Source organism: Diabrotica virgifera, chromosome 1, assembly GCF_917563875.1.
Source record: "Diabrotica virgifera virgifera chromosome 1, PGI_DIABVI_V3a".
Classification (NCBI taxonomy): domain Eukaryota; kingdom Metazoa; phylum Arthropoda; class Insecta; order Coleoptera; family Chrysomelidae; genus Diabrotica; species Diabrotica virgifera.
This window is the reverse complement of record NC_065443.1, coordinates 26428846-26447808: the sequence shown is the minus strand read 5'-3', so window position 1 is coordinate 26447808 and position 18963 is coordinate 26428846. Positions and strand designations below refer to the sequence as shown.

General features: G+C 31.2%; 1 protein-coding gene across 1 annotated transcript in view; it reads right to left on the bottom strand.

Annotated features, from left to right (window-relative positions):
* Positions 1-8338: 8338 nt before the first annotated feature.
* Positions 8339-18963, bottom strand: part of LOC114328866 (E3 ubiquitin-protein ligase rnf168) — a 38210-nt gene continuing 27585 nt past the window's right edge. The window contains exon 3 of the mRNA XM_028277834.2: positions 8339-9098. Coding sequence (XP_028133635.1) covers positions 8483-9098 — 616 coding nt within the window. The 3' untranslated portion in view covers positions 8339-8482. The remainder of the gene's footprint in view (positions 9099-18963) is intronic.

The window sequence follows — 18963 nt, the reverse complement described above, 5'->3', positions numbered from 1 at the left end:
TCTTAGGTAGGTATATCCTAAACAGTCAAACAAACAATTCTTGTTATTTTTTATTTAAAAATAAAACAATTGCTGCTTTATCACAGCGAAGTATAGCTCATTTATGCTACATCAATGTTCAATATACCTACATATAAACAAAGCTTAATGATCTTACATTTTCAGCAAAATTACCATAAAAATATAAATTTTATCTGCATAAAAACAAACTTAATAACTGAAAATATAATTATAACTTTTTTAGATAATGAAATAAACATAATATCTAATAAACATAATAATATTAAAAATTGTTCACTGGTGTATGTTCAGATCGTCGTAATACTTTCTCCACTTGGAGATGTAGATATGATTATGATGAGGATATTTTGTCATCAAAAGTTAATATTTTGTTTAATCATGATTGTTTTATAACATATGTTGTGTCTAGATAAAACAAACTTTTCGTTTATAAATTAATTATTTAGATCTAGACTGATAGACCTTGGGCCCACACTAAAAAAATTATTACCCCCCTCATGAGACTTTTTTTATTCAGTAATCCATGTCGAGTCGGACAACTTTTCTATTTCGGAAGGGGGCGGAATCTTCGTAAATATATAGAGGTTAATTTTGGTGCGTCCGACAACCGAAGTACCCTTTAAAAATTTGTCGGACTTTATTACCAGTTAATTGTAAATATTTTTATCAAACAATCCTGTAAAAAGTCATCATTTATGACTTCATAGTGCGCCCCCAATATGGAGGGGCGCAAGCATATTTTTAAGTTTACATCAATATACTATTTTCAAAAATCTGACTGGTCTGAATCCGATAGCTGTATAATCATTTGTTTATAATTGACTCATCTTTAAATAGACCAGTGCGGATCTGTTTTGAGGTGGATGTGTGAGGTGTCATTCGGATTTTTGCAGATAAAGTTAGGTGATAACTTCAATAATAATAATTGACTTATGCTACCTCTCATAAATGCCCGGAACATTGATAAAAAAAATTAAAATATAATATATATATATATATATATATATATATATATATATATATATATATATATATACACCGATTTTAGGCGTCAACGCCCTAGGGATAGGTCTATATGGAGGAGTATCGCCGAGCCGCAAGCCCTTATCCCTTGCCGTTCCGCTCCCCCACAGGCCGATCAGACACCAGCTTATTCCATACCAAGCCGTAGATTCTTTAGAATTTTAGACTACGACGTTAGCCTTTTTATTTTTCTATTCACCGGCCGGGGCTCGAACCTTGACCGCATATTCTCTAGATTTATCGATCGAGCTCCTCAGACCGCTAGGCTATCTGACCGACAGTATTTAAACAATGTGTGCGTTCGGAAGACCACAGCGGCTAGACAGCTGAGTAAGCGGTAGCGTTTAGACGACACCGCTGGAAGTCAGCCGCTGAGAGATTTATTAAGCTTTCCCTATCAGCACTGGATACAACCACTCAGCCGATTTCTGGTGACAGTCAGCCGCTGTGGTCGTCCGAACGCAACCAATTTTGTTTAAACAAATTAAAAAATTTTAACAATTGTTTTACCGGACGGCGGACTGAACGGTTTCAACGGCTCTGATTTCGCTTCAGAACAATTATGTCATCTGTGTTACTATTTCCTTGATGAAATAAAGACTTTTATTAAACAAAGATTGTTTAAATAATTATATGGCTTTTAAATGAGACTATTTGCATTTAGAGCGTTAAAAGGTCTACAACATAGGAAAAAATACAACATTAAAAGGGTAAACCCTGTAGTTGGCTGTATACCTTTGTTAAGACAACGTAGAATGAAGTAAACACTTCTGTTGTATATAGGTATATTATAAATTTATTAAAAAATTTTAAAATTCATCCACAAGGGAGTGGTTGTACAAAACGTTTTCGGTCAAACTGACCATCCTCAGTGTAAACGTCCAGTGTACAAGTAATTGAAACTAGCCACTTGAATAGGTGTAAAACCTCAAAATAACATTATTGCTACATTATGAGCTGTATAGTAATCGACAATAAGTCGATGTCTTAAGATTAAAAATGTATCACATGTGGATGTATGTCATCCTTGCTCGGAATTAGCACAAGGTTGTGATCAGGTGAGAGGTTAACAACCAACTCTTAAAGTTGGTTGTTAACCTCTCACCTGATCACAACCTTGTGCTAATTCCGAGCAAGGATGACATACATCCACATGTGATACATTTTTAATCTTAAGACATCGACTTATTGTCGATTACTATACAGCTCATAATGTAGCAATAATGTTATTTTGAGGTTTTACACCTATTCAAGTGGCTAGTTTCAATTACTTGTACACTGGACGTTTACACTGAGGATGGTCAGTTTGACCGAAAACGTTTTGTACAACCACTCCCTTGTGGATGAATTTTAAAATTTTTTAATAAATTTATAATATACCTATATACAACAGAAGTGTTTACTTCATTCTACGTTGAGGAAAAAATACGTTGCAAAATTTTGTTGTATATAAATTCATTTGTTTTTAAAAACATTAAAATATCTTTGGGATTAAGTAATGCGTTATTTAGTTGTTTCAATTCGAGTTGTCTCTATTCGGATGAAGAAGAAAAATTAATTAACATCAGTTATACAGTGACAAGTGCGCTAATAACCGGCAAAATAACGCAACAGATGAAAAACATTAAGTTGTGAGATAAAAAGAAATTAAACTAGTAGAGTTGGGAAATTTAGCGATAAAAACCTATAAATTTAATTATATTTATTGTTTCCCACCTTTAGAGGTATCAGAAGAGTATGTCATCTAAAATTTTCACTCACAATGGCAGTTGCCAAACTCGTCCGTTACGTCTAAAGGTGGGAAACAATAAATAAAATGTAAATTTATAGGTTTTTTTCGCTAAATTACCCAACTCTACAAGTTTCATTTCTCTTTATCTCACAACTTAATATACAGCGATGAGCGCGCTAATAACAGGCAAAATAACGCAAAAGATGGAAAACATTAAGTTGTGAGATAAAAAGAAATGAAACTTGTGGAGATAACAGATTTAGCGGTAAAAACCTATAAACTTGCATTCTATTTATTGTTTCCCACCTTTAGACGTATCAGAGGAGTATGTCAACTAAAACTGTCACGTCACTGTCACAGTGGCAGTTGCCAAACTCAAACAATAAGTAAAATGTAAATTTATAGGTTTTTATCGCAAAAATCTCCCACCTCCTCTAATTTCATTAGCTTTCATGTGTTCTTTGCCGGTTATTAGCACGCTCATCACTGTATTTTCCATAGTTTGCCGGTTATTAGCGCGCTCAGAAGAAGCAATTTCCGACTTTGTTTTTAATCCGATTAAACAATAGAGACAACTAAATAACGCCTTATTTAATCCCAAAGATACTTTATTGTTCTTAAAAATAAAATAATTTATTTATAACAAAATAAAACTACGCATTTTTCCTATTTTGTAGACCTTTTAACGCTCTAAATGTAAATAGTCTCATTTGAAAGCTGTATACCAAATATAAACAAAGATGCCATATTGTTCTGGAGCGAAATCAGAGCAGCTGAAACCGTTCAGTCGGCCGTCCGGTAAAAAAAAATATTAAAAAAATTTAATTTCTTTAAACAAAGATTGTTTAAATAATTATACAGCATTCAAATGAGAATATTTGTATTTAGAACGTTAAAAGCTACACGTGTGGTAAGTTCTTCTAAAAAAGTTCTAGAACAGGAAAAAATATGTGGTTTTATTTTGTTATAAATAAATTAATTTTAATATAACAAAACTAAAGCATCCTTGGTATTTGGTCATGCGTTAGTTGGGTGGTCTACTCTAGTTACTGCGGATTTTAAAAAAAATGAAGAAAATTGCTCGATTGGAAGCAGAGAAATTGCATTTTTTACGTGTACCCATTTTGAACTTTAAAATTCAACTTTCTTCAACCTAGTTTTTTTGGTATTTTTGCTATTTTTATACCAAATAATCGCGCAATATCGATAGTTTTTATGATTGAATATATGAAAATTTGTATGGAGAAAAAGGACCGAAAGAAGAAGGTAACGGTTCAAAGATTACCAACCTATTGTTTATAACTTCGTCGCAAATACCGCTCGACTTTGACCGGTTGTATCTCAGGAACTACTTCTCGCAATTCAACTTTTTTTCTTTTAAAAGAAGCGTCTTACCGAGTCCTTTCCAGTGACGTTTTCTAAATTTAATTTAATATTATAGTTATAGTCGATTCGCTAATCTGAGGCACAACTGTCTACGCAAATAAGCAAACCAAGACACGTTGAACGTTCGAGGAGCACTCCCAAATCATGATTTGGGAGTGCTCCTCGTGCTTGTTTATTTCTAGTGCATCTTTATTGTGATTGTAGTGTAGACAGTTGTCTCAGATTAGCGAATCGACTATACCGAGATATTCAATTTGTTTATAAGCCAAAAACATTTTTATAAGTTTCAAACATCGATGAGGCCGCCTAAATAATCCGATTTCAATAAAGTGCATTCGATAGGTAGAGTGCCTCTTTATATGTAAAAAAAAATTAGCAAACTTCTAAATGGTTTAGTTTTTTTTTCTGAAAGTTTTTAAATAAAATTACAAATTAAAAAAAATAGATTGCAAAATATTAAGTCAATTTTAATAAAATTTGGTGAACGGTTTAAGTACATACATTATAAAAATTTTCTAAGCTAATTACGAAGGTTGTAAGTGCAACCTAAAACCTAAGTGGTTGAAAAACATTGAATAAGAAAAGGCTTGTTTCCCCCTTTCTTTGGATTACGAACGACGTTGCTCCAAATGAATCATTTTAAAGTTATAAGCAAAGAAAGTAGAAAAAACGACGTTTTTCGAATTTTTTAAATATTGTTTTTTTATTACTGTTCCAGGCATATTTGAGAGGTAGAATCAGCATAGTCAAACATTGTTATTGAAGTTATCACTCAACTTTATCTGTAAAAATCCGAATGCCACCTCTCACATCCAAAAATAGACGTTTATTCATAGTTCCGCCCTGGTCTATAAACCATAATATAGTCTAAGATCCGAATATAGGTCGACTTGCATCTGCTTTCCGGATGAAACATTTTTTTATTAAATTTCATACATAGACAAATACGACTTGCATGGATTGCCTATCAAAATCGTGTCATAACTATCCTTAAGGGGGGGGGGGGTTGAAGGTAGGGGTTGAAATCAATATTTCAAGCACAATTTTTTAAAGTATGGTAAAACTATTTCATTTTTAAATTAAATAAGCATATTCAGTACAATTCAGATTATTCAAGAAAACATTCAAAGAAAAATATTGAGAAACAAGCCAACGGTGGCAAATTTTTAAACACACCTTAAAGTTACAATGTGTATAGCCTTTGAAAAGAGCAGTTTTGAGGAAAACGCGTTTAAAGTATTGTCAACTTTTATTTTAAATTTCTCTTTTGTCTGTGAAATTGTAAAGTAATGCACACCGGAATATGTTTTTGAATCGCGGAGTAATTTACAAAAGAAAATGAGAACAACTGTTGACCGTTGTTCACTACGTTCAAGCGCGCTGGCGCGAACCAGCGGAAAAGCGAGTCGAAGGTAGAGATATTCAACACTGTCTTCCTACCTCCCTACCTTCGACTTGCTTTGCAGCAAGTTCGCGCCAGCGTGCATGTGCGTAGTGAGCAACGGTCAACAGCTGTTCTCATTCCTTTTGTAAATTACTACGCGATTCAAAAACATATTCCGGTGTGCATCATTTTACGATTTGACAGACAAAAAAGAAATTGAATATAAAAGTTAACAATACTTTAAACGCGTTTTCCTCAAAACTGCTTTTTTCAAAGGCTGTAGACATTGTACCTCAAAAACTACTTGACCGACCCACCTGGAATTTTGTTTTATGCTTATTTTTTATTTAACAATAATAAATATGTTGATTTTCACCCTTTTTTGCAAAAAAATTCGTTGTTTTGACGTCCGAGAGATATCAAAAAGTAAAAAGTCGATAAAACTAAAAAATCTCGAGAGCGTTACCTCAAGAAACTCACAAGCTAATAAAATCTTTTTGAATTTTTTGTTTACCATGATCCAATGATGAGTTCTGATGTCCACCGCAAAATTCATTGTTTTTTGAGGTGTCTTAAAAATTTGCCACCGTTGGCTTGTTTCTCAATACTTTTCCTTGAATTTTTTCTTGAATAATATTAATTGTACTGAATATGCTTATTTAATTTAAAAATGAAATAATTCTACCATACTTTCAAAAAAAAGTGCTTGGAATATTGATTTCAACCCCTACGGCCCCCCTTAAGGATAGCTATGACACGATTTTGATAGGCAACCCATGCAAGTCGAATTTGTCTATGTATGAAATTTAATAAAAAAAATGTTTCATCTGGAAAGCAGATGGGTGCAGGTCGACCTATAGTGCAGCTATTGCCTCCGATTTCGTTGAACCTCCATCGATTTGCATAAACATTGGTGAGTGGTTAGAGGATATCTCAAGGAACAAAGGTGACATGGTGCCAACTTGCACTTTTACCCTGGGGGTGGATGCTACCCCTTCTCGGGGGTGAAATTTATTTTATTAAAAATAGCTCCATAATTCGATAGAGGGACAAATTCTAAGCAAAATATGTTATATAAAGTTATTAAAATAAATCAAAACTTTTTGAGTTATCAAAGATCAAAGACTTTAATTTTTCGAGAGAAAATGCATGTTTTAACCGATTTTTCACAAACTCAAAAACTACAAGTTTTTACAAAAAAGTTATTATTACCAAAATTGAACTAACAAAAACGAAATAAACTACTTACTAGAAAAACTTTTTAATGTTAACTAAAAGTGAGTTATGAGTAACTCACTTTCTGTTTTGACTTTATTTGATTGAAAATGAATCGTACCGCATGGGAAAAGTTATAGCGGACGGACTATATATTTGTTTCGGCGATTTCCCAAACCTAAGTATTCAAGCTTAAATAACGGGAAAATGATGCACTTTATAACATAAACTTATCAAACATTTGTCAAAGTACTTAGACATATCTATCAAATGAGCTCCCGAACGAGTCGATAGCTTTAAAATTTATGCTCCAAAAATTTTTCAAAATTTATCTTTTAAAATTTTTTCCAAAACATTTGTTTTATTTTAAATAACTCCGTTAATTTTTAAGATCTCAGATTCGCTTAACAACCATTTGAAAGTTAATTCCAAGGGCTATTAATCACGTTAAACTTAATCTTTTAAACTCCTTACTTTTTTAAAAATAAAAGGTTAAATGAACCTGGTTTTTCTCGCAGCAAAATTTAAGCTTTAAACGTTTCTATCTCGGTTATTTTTTACCCTACAGAAATAGTAAAAAAGGTAAAATATTTGATACAGAAAAAACTAAGATTTGGTTTAATATCATTTTTTGCGTATATTGAGTATTTTTGGAGTTATTATCAAAAGAAAATGAACATTACGATAATTTTAAAAATTCTGATTTTTTTAAAATCATACCTTTTTTCAAAAATATGCATTCTAAACCGGTCAAAACTGTTCAAATAATTACTTATACCAATATAAAAATATTCTTGTAAGAATTACTATAAATTTTAATTCGAAAAATTCGAAAGGGTTCTCTTATTTTCACCATAACTTGCATAATTTTGATGCTATTAACTTCTTCTGGAGCTCATTTTATAGGCATTCCGAAGTACTTTGACAAGTGCTTAGCAGGTATATTTTATAAAATGCATCGTTTTCTCGTTATTTAAGCTTGAATACTTAGATGTAAGTACTCATTGAAAAAAATATACATTCAATTACCCATAACTCACTTTGAATTAACATTAGTTTAGTTCTTTAAGTGAGGAATGTACATAAGCAATATTTTATTATCTTCAGTTTTGAGAACAACTTTTTTGAAAAAGCTTATAGTTTTTGAGTTATACGTGAAAAACAGCTTTAAAACATGCATTTTTTACGAAAAAATAAATATTTGATCTTTAATAACTCAAAAAGTATTGGTTTATATTAATAACTTTATATAACAAATTTTGCTTATAATTTGTTGCTATATCGACTTTGGTATTATTTTTAATAAAATAATTTCCACCCCCGAGAAGGGGTGGCATCCACCCCCAGGGTAAAAGCGCAAGTTGGCATCATGTCCTGTGTTCCTTGAGGTATCGTCTAACTACTCACCAATTTTCATGAAAATCGATGGAGGTTCAACGAATAGGTGAAAACCTTCAGTGACTGCACTACTATATTCGGATCCCGTACTAATAGTATTAATAAAACAAAAAATTATATGATATTGATCTCTTTAGAATTTAGAATATGGTTAACTACCTGCGCAATAAAATACGCAATTTAAGAAACAATTTTAATAATGTGTCAAGCAATACATTGCAACCTAAAATAATTTTTTTAGTTTAAAATAATGGTATTTCAACATTTGTAATAAAAAAACATACACTTCTTTAATAAACATGTAGAACAATATACTATATATATTATGAAGTATTTGATTTTATTCTATATGGACTTTTGATCATCTCATCCAACGTACTTTGTCTTTTTGAGATGCCACTACTTCGAGAACTCCTCATACAGCGTCCCTCGTCAAGTGCTTCTTGAAGCCTTTTGGCATATTCCAAATCGGACTTTTCCTGTTCTCTTTTTAGCCTTTCAGCCAGTGATTGTTCGTCTGTTAACATACCGTTTCTTTTCTGTGGAAACAAATTCCTTTTCTGTAAATTAGATTTTTTGTTTTTCTCTTTTTCAAAACCACAAAACGGGGGACTTTCGACATTGTTAGGCGAATCTTGAATATTAAATAATTTCTTTCGCGCAGAAGGAAACAAATTCAGTTGTACTTTGGGAGTACCAGTTTTTGTGTGTGTTGAATTCCGAACTTTCGAAACTGATTCTTCCAATTTGGGTTTCTTTCCTGAGGTGCTTGCATCGACATCATCGTGAGATATTGTGCGTTTTAGTATCGGTGATTTATTGGGTAATGGCGTCGATGAGGTTTCGGTTGAACTAGGGGGATTTGGCAACTGTACTGAAAATCTAGCGAAGGCAGATTCCAAACTGTTTGAATTAAAATTGATGGCACCACTTGGCGAGCTAAAAAGAATAGTAATCAGTTACCTATTAAAAAAGACTGAAAACAAATAACCAACATTATAAGAATTACATTAGAAAATAATACAGCGGTAATTGACAAAATATGGATGAAAAGGAATAATAAATAAGAAAAATGAAAGAAACCACACACACCGGCAAAATTAGCCGAACACCTTAAAAATGGAACATGTTTGATGTCTCGAATTTTCTAAACCAGTGGTCCCATTTGAGTGATTCTTTTAGTATTTTATAGCCTTATTATTTAAGAATATCGTTGTAATACTATTGTTGCTAGACAGGTAAATGTCATTTTATACCGGGTGTAATAATCATACTGTGTTTTTTTTTTAGTTCGGAACACCCTGTGGAACATTCTAGGATATATAAAATATTGAAATTAAAAAGTAATTATAGTATTAGGCTTTCTTAACATTTTCTTTTTTCATTCATTTGCTTATGTTGGAAAATAAAAAAGTTATTGGCTTTAACAACTAGCCATGTTTTCCATCAATAAATCCTCATAGCATAGTAGGGGAGGAAAGTATGCTAAATTTGCAGTTACTTGAGCGTTATGGGGACCTATAGTCTAGTAAAATAAAATTTCACTACATGTAAAACAAAATGTAAATTCGTACAGGTTGAAACAAATTTTATATCAAAGTTTAGGTGGGTACAAAAGATATTTTCAAGAAAGTATCCAAATCACACAAGGGGATCATTCTTTAAATAATTAAAAAGGGGTCATTTTTGCAAAAAAATTACTTTTTTAACTGCTGAGGTCATTCAATTACTAATGAAGGTCTATAGGATTATTTTCTGCAAAGTTGAAGGGTTAATATTTCACATTTAACTTACTAAATTAAATTTGACCCCCTATTTATTTAAATAATTACACATGAAACTTTAAAAACAAATTTGCAAAAAATTATTTTTAACGTTTTAAATAAGCACTATAAAATATCTTATTTTACAGGAGAAGTTGCACTATATTATCAGTATTAATAAAAAAAAAATTAGTCCAAAAATATTTAATATTTTTTGAGATATTGAATTTGTTTATTAAATGTTACTCTATTTTCAATTGCAAAAACGCGGTTGTTGCCAAAGAAATATTCACCTGTATTATATCTTATTAGTTTTATTTTTATGTATATTTTCGATAAATGTATTGATAAATTCAAATTTCAATTAAACTTCCCCCTAAAATGACATTTGAAATTATTCAAATTTGTTTATAATTTGTTTTTTTAATAACGTCGCGGGGATTAAATATTTTGAAATGCCGTTTCGATAATTGGGTTTCTGGGAATTTTTCACTAATTAACAAATTTTTTTGTCTTTTTTTCCTCTTCTTTTTTTTTCTTGGAGTTATATTACTACGGGCCCTTTTAGGGTTAAGTTTCATTAAGAATGTCGAATCTCTAAGTTATAGATTCTAGACCTAAAAATATTAAGATTGGTCTAAAATCACTTAAATAAAATGTGGCTGGTTACTGAGTTACAGGGTGTTTAATTTAAAAATTAAAAATTATTTTTACCAAGTACTTTCAAACTATTTGACGCATCCTTATCATACTTGTCAGAAAGTGTGGGTACTATACAGTCTACTAAATTGTGACAAATAAAAGTTTCTAGCTACTACCGGAGGCGTACGACAGGGGATAGTTAATGGTTGACCCTTTCCAAGTTCTACGCCACTGAGGGAATTACTATTTTAGCGAAATTTTTCGATTCTCCAATACTTTATATGTAAATAATATTCTCTTTACTGGTAACGATTAAGTCATTGGTTTTCGAGATATTGGACGTTAAAAATGAAACGGCATAGTTATTTTGATTCATTCATTCATTCATTTTAAACTTCCGATATCTCTCAAACTGATGACTTTATCGATACCAATAAAGTTATTTACATACAAAGTATTGGAGAATCGAAAAATTTCGTTAAAATAGTAATTCACTCAGTGGCGTAGAATTTGGGAGTCAATCATTCACTATCCCCTGTCGTACGCCTCTGGCACTAGCTAGAAACGTTTATTAATCACAATTTAGTAGGGTGTATAATAGCCACACTTTCTGCCAAGTATGATAAGGATACGTTAAATAGTTTTAAAGTACTTGGTAACAATAATTTTTAAATTTTTAAATAAAACACCCCGTAACTCAGTAAGTAGCCACATTTTATTTAAGAGATTTTAGTTAAATCTTAATATTTTTAGGTTTACAATCTAGATCTCATAGACTCGACATTCTTAATAAAATTTAACCCTAAAAGGGCCCGTAGTAATATAACTCCAAGGAAAAAAAGAAGAAGAAAAAACGACAAAAAAATTGTTTTAATTAGTAAAAAATTCCCAGGAACCCAATTATCGAAACGGCATTTTAAAATACTTAATCCCCGCGACGTTATTAAAAAAACAAATTATAAACAAATTTGTATGATTTTCAAATGCCATTTTAGGGGGGAGTTTAATTGAAATTTGAATGTATCCATACAATTATCGACAATATATATAAAAATAAAAATAATGAGATCTTAAGCAGGTGAATATTTCTTTCGCAACAACCGCGTTTTTGCAATTGAAAATATAGTAACATTTAATAAACAACTTCAATATTTCAAAAAATATTAAATATTTTTTGACCAATTTTTTTTTGCTTAATACTGGTAACATAGCGCAACTTAGTCTGTAAAATAAGATATTTTATAGTGCTTATTTAAAACGCTAAAAATAATTATTTGCGAATTTGTTTTTTAAGTTTTATATACAATTATTTAAATAAATAGGAGGTCAAATTTAATTTAGTAAGTCTTATGTGAAAGATTTACCCTTCAGCTTTGTAGAAAAAAATCCCATAGACCTTCATTGATAAGTGAATTACCTCAGTAGTTAGAAAAGTATTTTTTTGCAAAAATGACCCCTTTTTAATTATTTAAACAATGATCCCCTTGTATGATTTGGATACTTTCTTGAAAATATCTTTTGTACCCACCTAAACTTTGATATAAAATTTGTTTTAACCTGTACGAATTTACATTTTGACTTTTTTTATTTTATTAGGCTACTATTGGATTGTGAAGAGTGGGTGCTAAAACCAAAAAAAGTTAAGATAAGTTTTCCATAAAGTGTGGGATTCTCCATTTTTTAATTTAATTTTCCATTTCCACCAATTGTTTTTTCCGATTATAGCGCCATCTACACATAATTGGAAAAAATGTTGCGAATAAAAGTTGCTTATTTTTACGTCAAGAATCCAAATCTACAATAAAAAATGGGGCTCCCATGGGAACGCAATATTTAAAAGTAATCCCCCACCTCACCTCTGGGGGGGGGGGGGTTGTATTTGGTGCCATTCGATAAATTTTTGAAAAATATTAAATACGTGTATTTTGCAGTTTTACGATCTGATGTTCATTTTTCATCGATGTTGTATATAAAATTTGTAAAAAAAAGAATGTGTGTGTACTTTGTACGCACGTAAGAAGTTATACTTCTATTATATGATTATATGATTATATGATTATAAACGAAATTAATATACTTTTTATTTATATTTTATTTAAATATTAAATTAATTTATACTTAATACTTCTCAAACATTTTTATTAAAACAGTGCCAAAAATTAAAATAATAAAAAAATAAAACACACACAAACACATTAAAAATGCCACAAATGATTTCTGAACATTAATTGTCGGAAAAATTTTTAACTAAATACGTATTTTCTGAAAATAAAATTATATAATAAATATACTTACAATCATAAAATGTATAAAAAAAAATAAAAAAATAAAAGTTTCTATTGGGATTCGAACCAACTTACCACGCGGCTGGTATTTGCGTTGTATTGGGATTCACCCGCATTAAAACTGCGCTACAGACACAGCTTGTCATTATGTGCGAAGATCGTCTAACTAAACAGATTAACCTTTTGACATTTTTAACTTATGTAAATCAAATTATTTTGATTTTGAATTGAAATGATTTAGAATTGAAAAAATACAACAAAACATAGGGTAAGAAGACAATATATTAGGTGAATATTAAGGTGTAAAATAAAAGTATTACATACTACTTATGTATTTTGGTAGGTTCAAGGTAGGTATCGGAGCCCGTATAACGACTAATAAATTTCGCAATCAATTGCGTCGTGCGAAGTGGCTATGTTCAAATATCATAACAAAATTTGATCAACTATTTATAAAACACTTACCAGTGAAAGATTATTTAGCTTTGAATAAGCGAGATCTGCGGCACTCATACTAGGCACAGTTTGATGAGCTTTCACATTGGCATGCAACAATCATCTCTTCTATGTAAATAAGTCCAAAAATATAATATGAAAACTATTTAAAAAGGCAGTATAACCATTAACTAACTTTTTGTTTGTTGTTTCTCTTCCTACAAATTTTAAAACGCAACAAGCATACATTATAACCAAACCATGCACAGTCCCACAGCTGTGTCACAGCTGCCATATCGGATAATTTTTGTCATGTCATTTGAACATCCAATCAGAACAAAGTTATAATGCGCATGCGCCCGGTCGCTAGGTTTTCCCATATAAAATTTCACCGTCATTACGCCCGTAAAGAAGTATAACTTCAAAAATATGCAAAAATAAATACTGAATATTACATACTTGATTCAAATGCATGTGCGCTCAGCGTTTGGCATTAAAACCCCTCCCTCGAAGCTAGTTCAGCTGAAATCCACGGGAGGTCGTCATTGTGACATCGCTTACATCACCTAGTAATTTATTTATTTAATACATCTATTGAATTATTGTGGGCTTGTTTATTAAACTAAGCAGATAATGATGGTAGGGAGGATACATTTTTTAAAAATATTAAATACGTGTATTTTGCAGTTTTACGATCTGATGTTCATTTCGCGAAATATCGTATTTAAAATTTTTAATTTACTCCCAACACCGCTCCGTGGGGTGACGTGTTTAGTGTTTAGTATTATTCGATAGATTTTGAAAAATATTGAACACGTATTTTTTAGTTTTTCAATCTGACGTTTACTTCGCGAAATATTCGCGTTTTTTTGTGAAACTTTGTGACTCACCCATTTTCTTACGCCCCGCTCAAATCGTCAGATTTTTGAAATATACACTATTTTGCATGTACAGTATTTCTCATGATCATCTTTCAGTGCGTCACAGTTTTTCGATTTCTTTCTAACGCATTAAATTGTATGTGACAGAAAAAAAGGCACGTCGGTGATTACATTTCGTCGGTGACATTTTTATAACATTTCTTCTAGTTATTCTAGTTGTCGATAGATGGCGCCATAATAAAAAAATATTTTTTTTTAATTAGATAATAATATTACAAATATAATCTGTATAATTTATAAGACTATACAAATCAAAGAAAATACCATTTTATAAATGCAAGAAACACATTTGATTTGTTTTTATTCCAAATTGGAAATAAAATGTGACAACTGTCAGATTTAACTAAAATGTCATGTTAGAATAAATGTCATAAATGTGTATTATCACGGACTTACCCTTTTTCCTATCATTTGTTACACACTGAAAAATGATCATGAAAAAGACAATACTTAACTTACCTTATCTTAATCTGACGATTTCGAGTTTTTCTAAGAATAGATTTCTTTTTCGGTCCCTTCTTGGGGAATGAATTCCCCGGTGTTAAGAACCAATATATGGTATAGGTACATTTACAGGGTACAAGGTTTCTCCCCATGTGATAATTTGACGCGCTCGAGTAACTGCAAAAATCCCCGCTTGGGCTCCCCTACCATCATTATCTGCTTAGTTTAATAAACAAGCCCACAATAATTCAATAGATGTATTAAATAAATAAATTACTAGGTGATGTAAGCGATGTCACAATGACGACCTCCCGTGGATTTCAGCTGAACTAGCTTCGAGGGAGGGGTTTTAATGCCAAACGCTGAGCGCACATGCATTTGAATCAAGTATGTAATATTCAGTATTTATTTTTGCATGTTTTTTTACAAATTTTATATACAACATCGATGAAAAATGAACATCAGATCGAAAAACTGCAAAATACACGTATTCAAAATTTTAGAAAAATCTATCGAATAGCACCACACACGAGCCCCCACGAAGGTGGGGGTGGGAAATTTAATTTAAAATCTTAAATAGGAGCCCCAATTTTTATTGCAGATTTGGATTCTTTACGTAAAAATAAGCAACTTTTATTCGACACATTTTTTCGAATTATGGATAGATCGCGCTATAATCGGAAAAAAACGATCGTTTCAAATGGAAAATTAAATTAAAAAATGAAAAGTCCCCCACTATATGGAAAACTTAACTTAACCTTTTTCTGGTTTTAGAACATACTCTTCACAATCCAATAGGTCCCCATAACGCTCGAGTAACTGCAAATTTAGCATACTTTCCTCCCCTACTATGAGGATTTATTGATGAAAAACATGGATAGTTGTTAACGCACATAACTTTTTTATTATCCCACATAATTAAATGAATCGAAAAGGAAAATGTTAAGAGAGCCTAACTCTACAATCGAGTTTTAATTTTAATATTTTACATAAGCTAGAATATTCCACAGGGTGTTCCAAACTTTAAGAAAAAGACACAGTATGATTGGTACACCCGGTATGAAATGATACTTACCTGTCTAATAACAATATTATCACAGCGATATTCTTAAATAATAAGGCTATAACATACTACAAGAATCACTCAAATCGGACCACTGGTTTAGAAAATTCGAGACATCAAACATGTTGCATTTTTAAGGTGTTCGGTTAATTTTGCCGGTGTGTGTAGATAAAAACCGGAGAGAACAAATATAAAATCAAACAGATTGAGGCTATATCATACAAGATCAATACAAGGCTAATCATACAAGATCAAGATGGTAATTATTTTTAACTGCAGTTTACTGATTAAGTGCAGTAGGTAAAATGAACATATTTAAATGAAGATGAAATTCTAATTATTGTAGGTGTAATAAGATAAGGTGAAACGTATTAAGGTACATGATATTACATAGTTATAAAAATTAGATAGTAGTATTATTACATTTCAGTTATTTCACACATAAACATAAATTTTATTGATAATGATTTAAAATAAAACTACCAAGTCAGAGATCACAATCAATATTTGACAGTAAATACAGGGTGTAACAAAAATACAGGTCATAAATTAAATCACATAGTCTGGGACCAAAAATAGTTCGAATGAATCTAACTTACCTTAGTACAAATATGCACATAAAAAAGTTACAGCCCTTTGAAGTTACAAAATGAAAATCGATTTTTTCGAATATATCGAAAACTATTGGAGATTTTTTATTGAAAATGGACATGTGACATTCTTATGGCAGGAAAATCTTAAAGAAAAATTATAGTGAAATTTGTGCACCCCATAAAATCTTTATGGGGATTTTGTTCCCTTAACCCCCCCCCCCCAAACTTTTGTGTACGTCTCAATTGAATTATTATTGTGGTACCATTAGTTAAATTCAATATTATTAAAACTTTTTTGCCTCTTAGTATTTTTTCGATAAGGCAGTTTTTATCGAGTTGAGGCTTATTTTTCAATATGTTTACATAAAAATTTTATGGGGGTTTTGTTCTTTTAAACCCCGCAAATGTTTGTGTACGTTCCAATTAAAATATTAGTGCGGTGCCATTAGTTAAAAACAGTGTTTTTAAAACTTTTTTGCCTCTTTGTATTTTTTCGAAAAGGCACCTTTTATCGAGATGTGACTTCTTTTTTAATATGGTTCAAAATATCCCTAAAAATGTAAATCATAAATATATGTTCATATTATTACCAAGTGTCCATAATCGTACTTGACCATATACAAATATGTGGTGGATTTGACAAATATTCGAAATATCTCGATAATAACTGACTTTTCGAAAAAGTACTAAGATGCAAAAAAGTTTTAAAAACATTGTGTTTAACTAATGGTACTACAATAATAATTTAATTGGAACGTACACAAAAGTTTGGGGGGTTTAAAGGAACAAAACCCACATAAAATTTTTATGGGGTGTCCAAATTTCACTATAATTTTTTCTTAAGATGATACTGCCATAAAAATGCCACGTGTTCATTTTCAATAAAAAATCTCCAATAGTTTTCGATACATTCAAAAAAATCGATTTTCATTTTGTAACTTAAAAGGACTGTAACTTTTTTTATGTGGATATTTGTACTAAGGTAAGTTAGGTTCAATCGAATTATTTTTGGTCCTAGAATATGTGATTAAATTTATGACCTGTATTTTTGTTACACCCTGTATAGTTTCAAAAGTTATGCATCACCTAAAATTATGTTCATTTTCATAATTTATTTTTTCGTAAACAGATTAACGGATTCTGCTAATTTGTTTTATTATTTTAGATTTTTCTTTGGTATTTACCCAATTGGGCAAAGTTTTATTCAAATTTCTTCTTTGTACTTATACTGGATGGAAGAAAAGAAATGTTTTTCTTAAGTTTGAGACACCCTGTAGGGAGGAAAAGGTACAAAGGTGGGTATACACCGAAATTATGATGTAGTCTCATATTTTGTGAACATTTTAATTTTTTAATTTCTCTGATATCTTTGAAAACAAAGAAAATATACGGTTTTACTCTTTAACATTTGTTTTACATAATGTTGGATATTGGATAATGTTGGTTACTGTTTAACATAAGGATGCAATAATAAAACAAGTGAAGAAAAAAAAGAGGGTACAAAATGGGCGATAGAGAGATAAAAATACTCTGTTACACCGATGATGACACCGTATTAGTAGCAGAGTGCGAAGACGACCTACAAAGATTACTGCGCGAATTCAACATTAACGCAAAAGAAATGAATATGAAAATATTAGCCACAAAAACAAAAAGCTTAATAATATCCAAAGAACCAATAAGATGCAAATTAGAGTTAGACAGTCAAATTATACAAGTAATGACTTTCAAATACCTGGGAATTAATCTATCAGCCGACAACAATATCGAAGAAGAGGTAAAAGACCAAATAATTAAAGCCAGTAGAACGGCCGGATGCCTAAACGACACAATTTGGAAAAACAAACACCTAAGAGTGGAAACAAAGGCCCGAATATATAAGTCAGTTATTAGACCAGTTATGACTTACACGGCCGAAAAAAGACCAGATACAAGCAAAACACAAAGACGAAATGAAGATGAAAGAAATGAAGAAGGATTGCTGGAAAAGGGCTACAGGACAGGGTAACAAGTGAGGAAATCAGACTCATATGTGGGGTAGAGAACATAAATACCTGGGTAAAGAACATAAAAGAAGAGTGGAATCAACACATAAGCAGGACGTCTGAATCAAGAATAGTAAGAATAAGGGACAAGTCACCGTTAGGCAGAAGAACTATAGAAAGGACGCCCAAGGAAAAGATGGAATGACAATTTAGGGACACAATGAAAGGTACCGTTGAAGAAAAACAGGCAGTACTGCCTATATAAAAGAAAAAAAGAAGAAGAAGATCATTTGTTTTAACTGAAACTTTAACGATAATAAATAAGAACAGTTAACAAAAAGAAACATAACGTAAACTAATAACTAATATCGCGTGCTGTTCCTCTTATGCCCGGTTGCACCAACAGATCCTAAGCTTAAGTCGAGAATATCATAAGAATTAATATAACATAATTATAATATATTACAATAAGAATACCATAATATAATAATAGATATAATTGATAATAAGGCAAGAATCTAAAATTATGGTGCAAGGTAACTGATACTCAAGAAGGCCCTATCTATAAGCAGAGCTTAGGCAAGCTGGAGCTTAAGATCTGTTGGTGCAACCAGGCATTATTCTAATAACATCTTTACATCGCCTAGGCATGC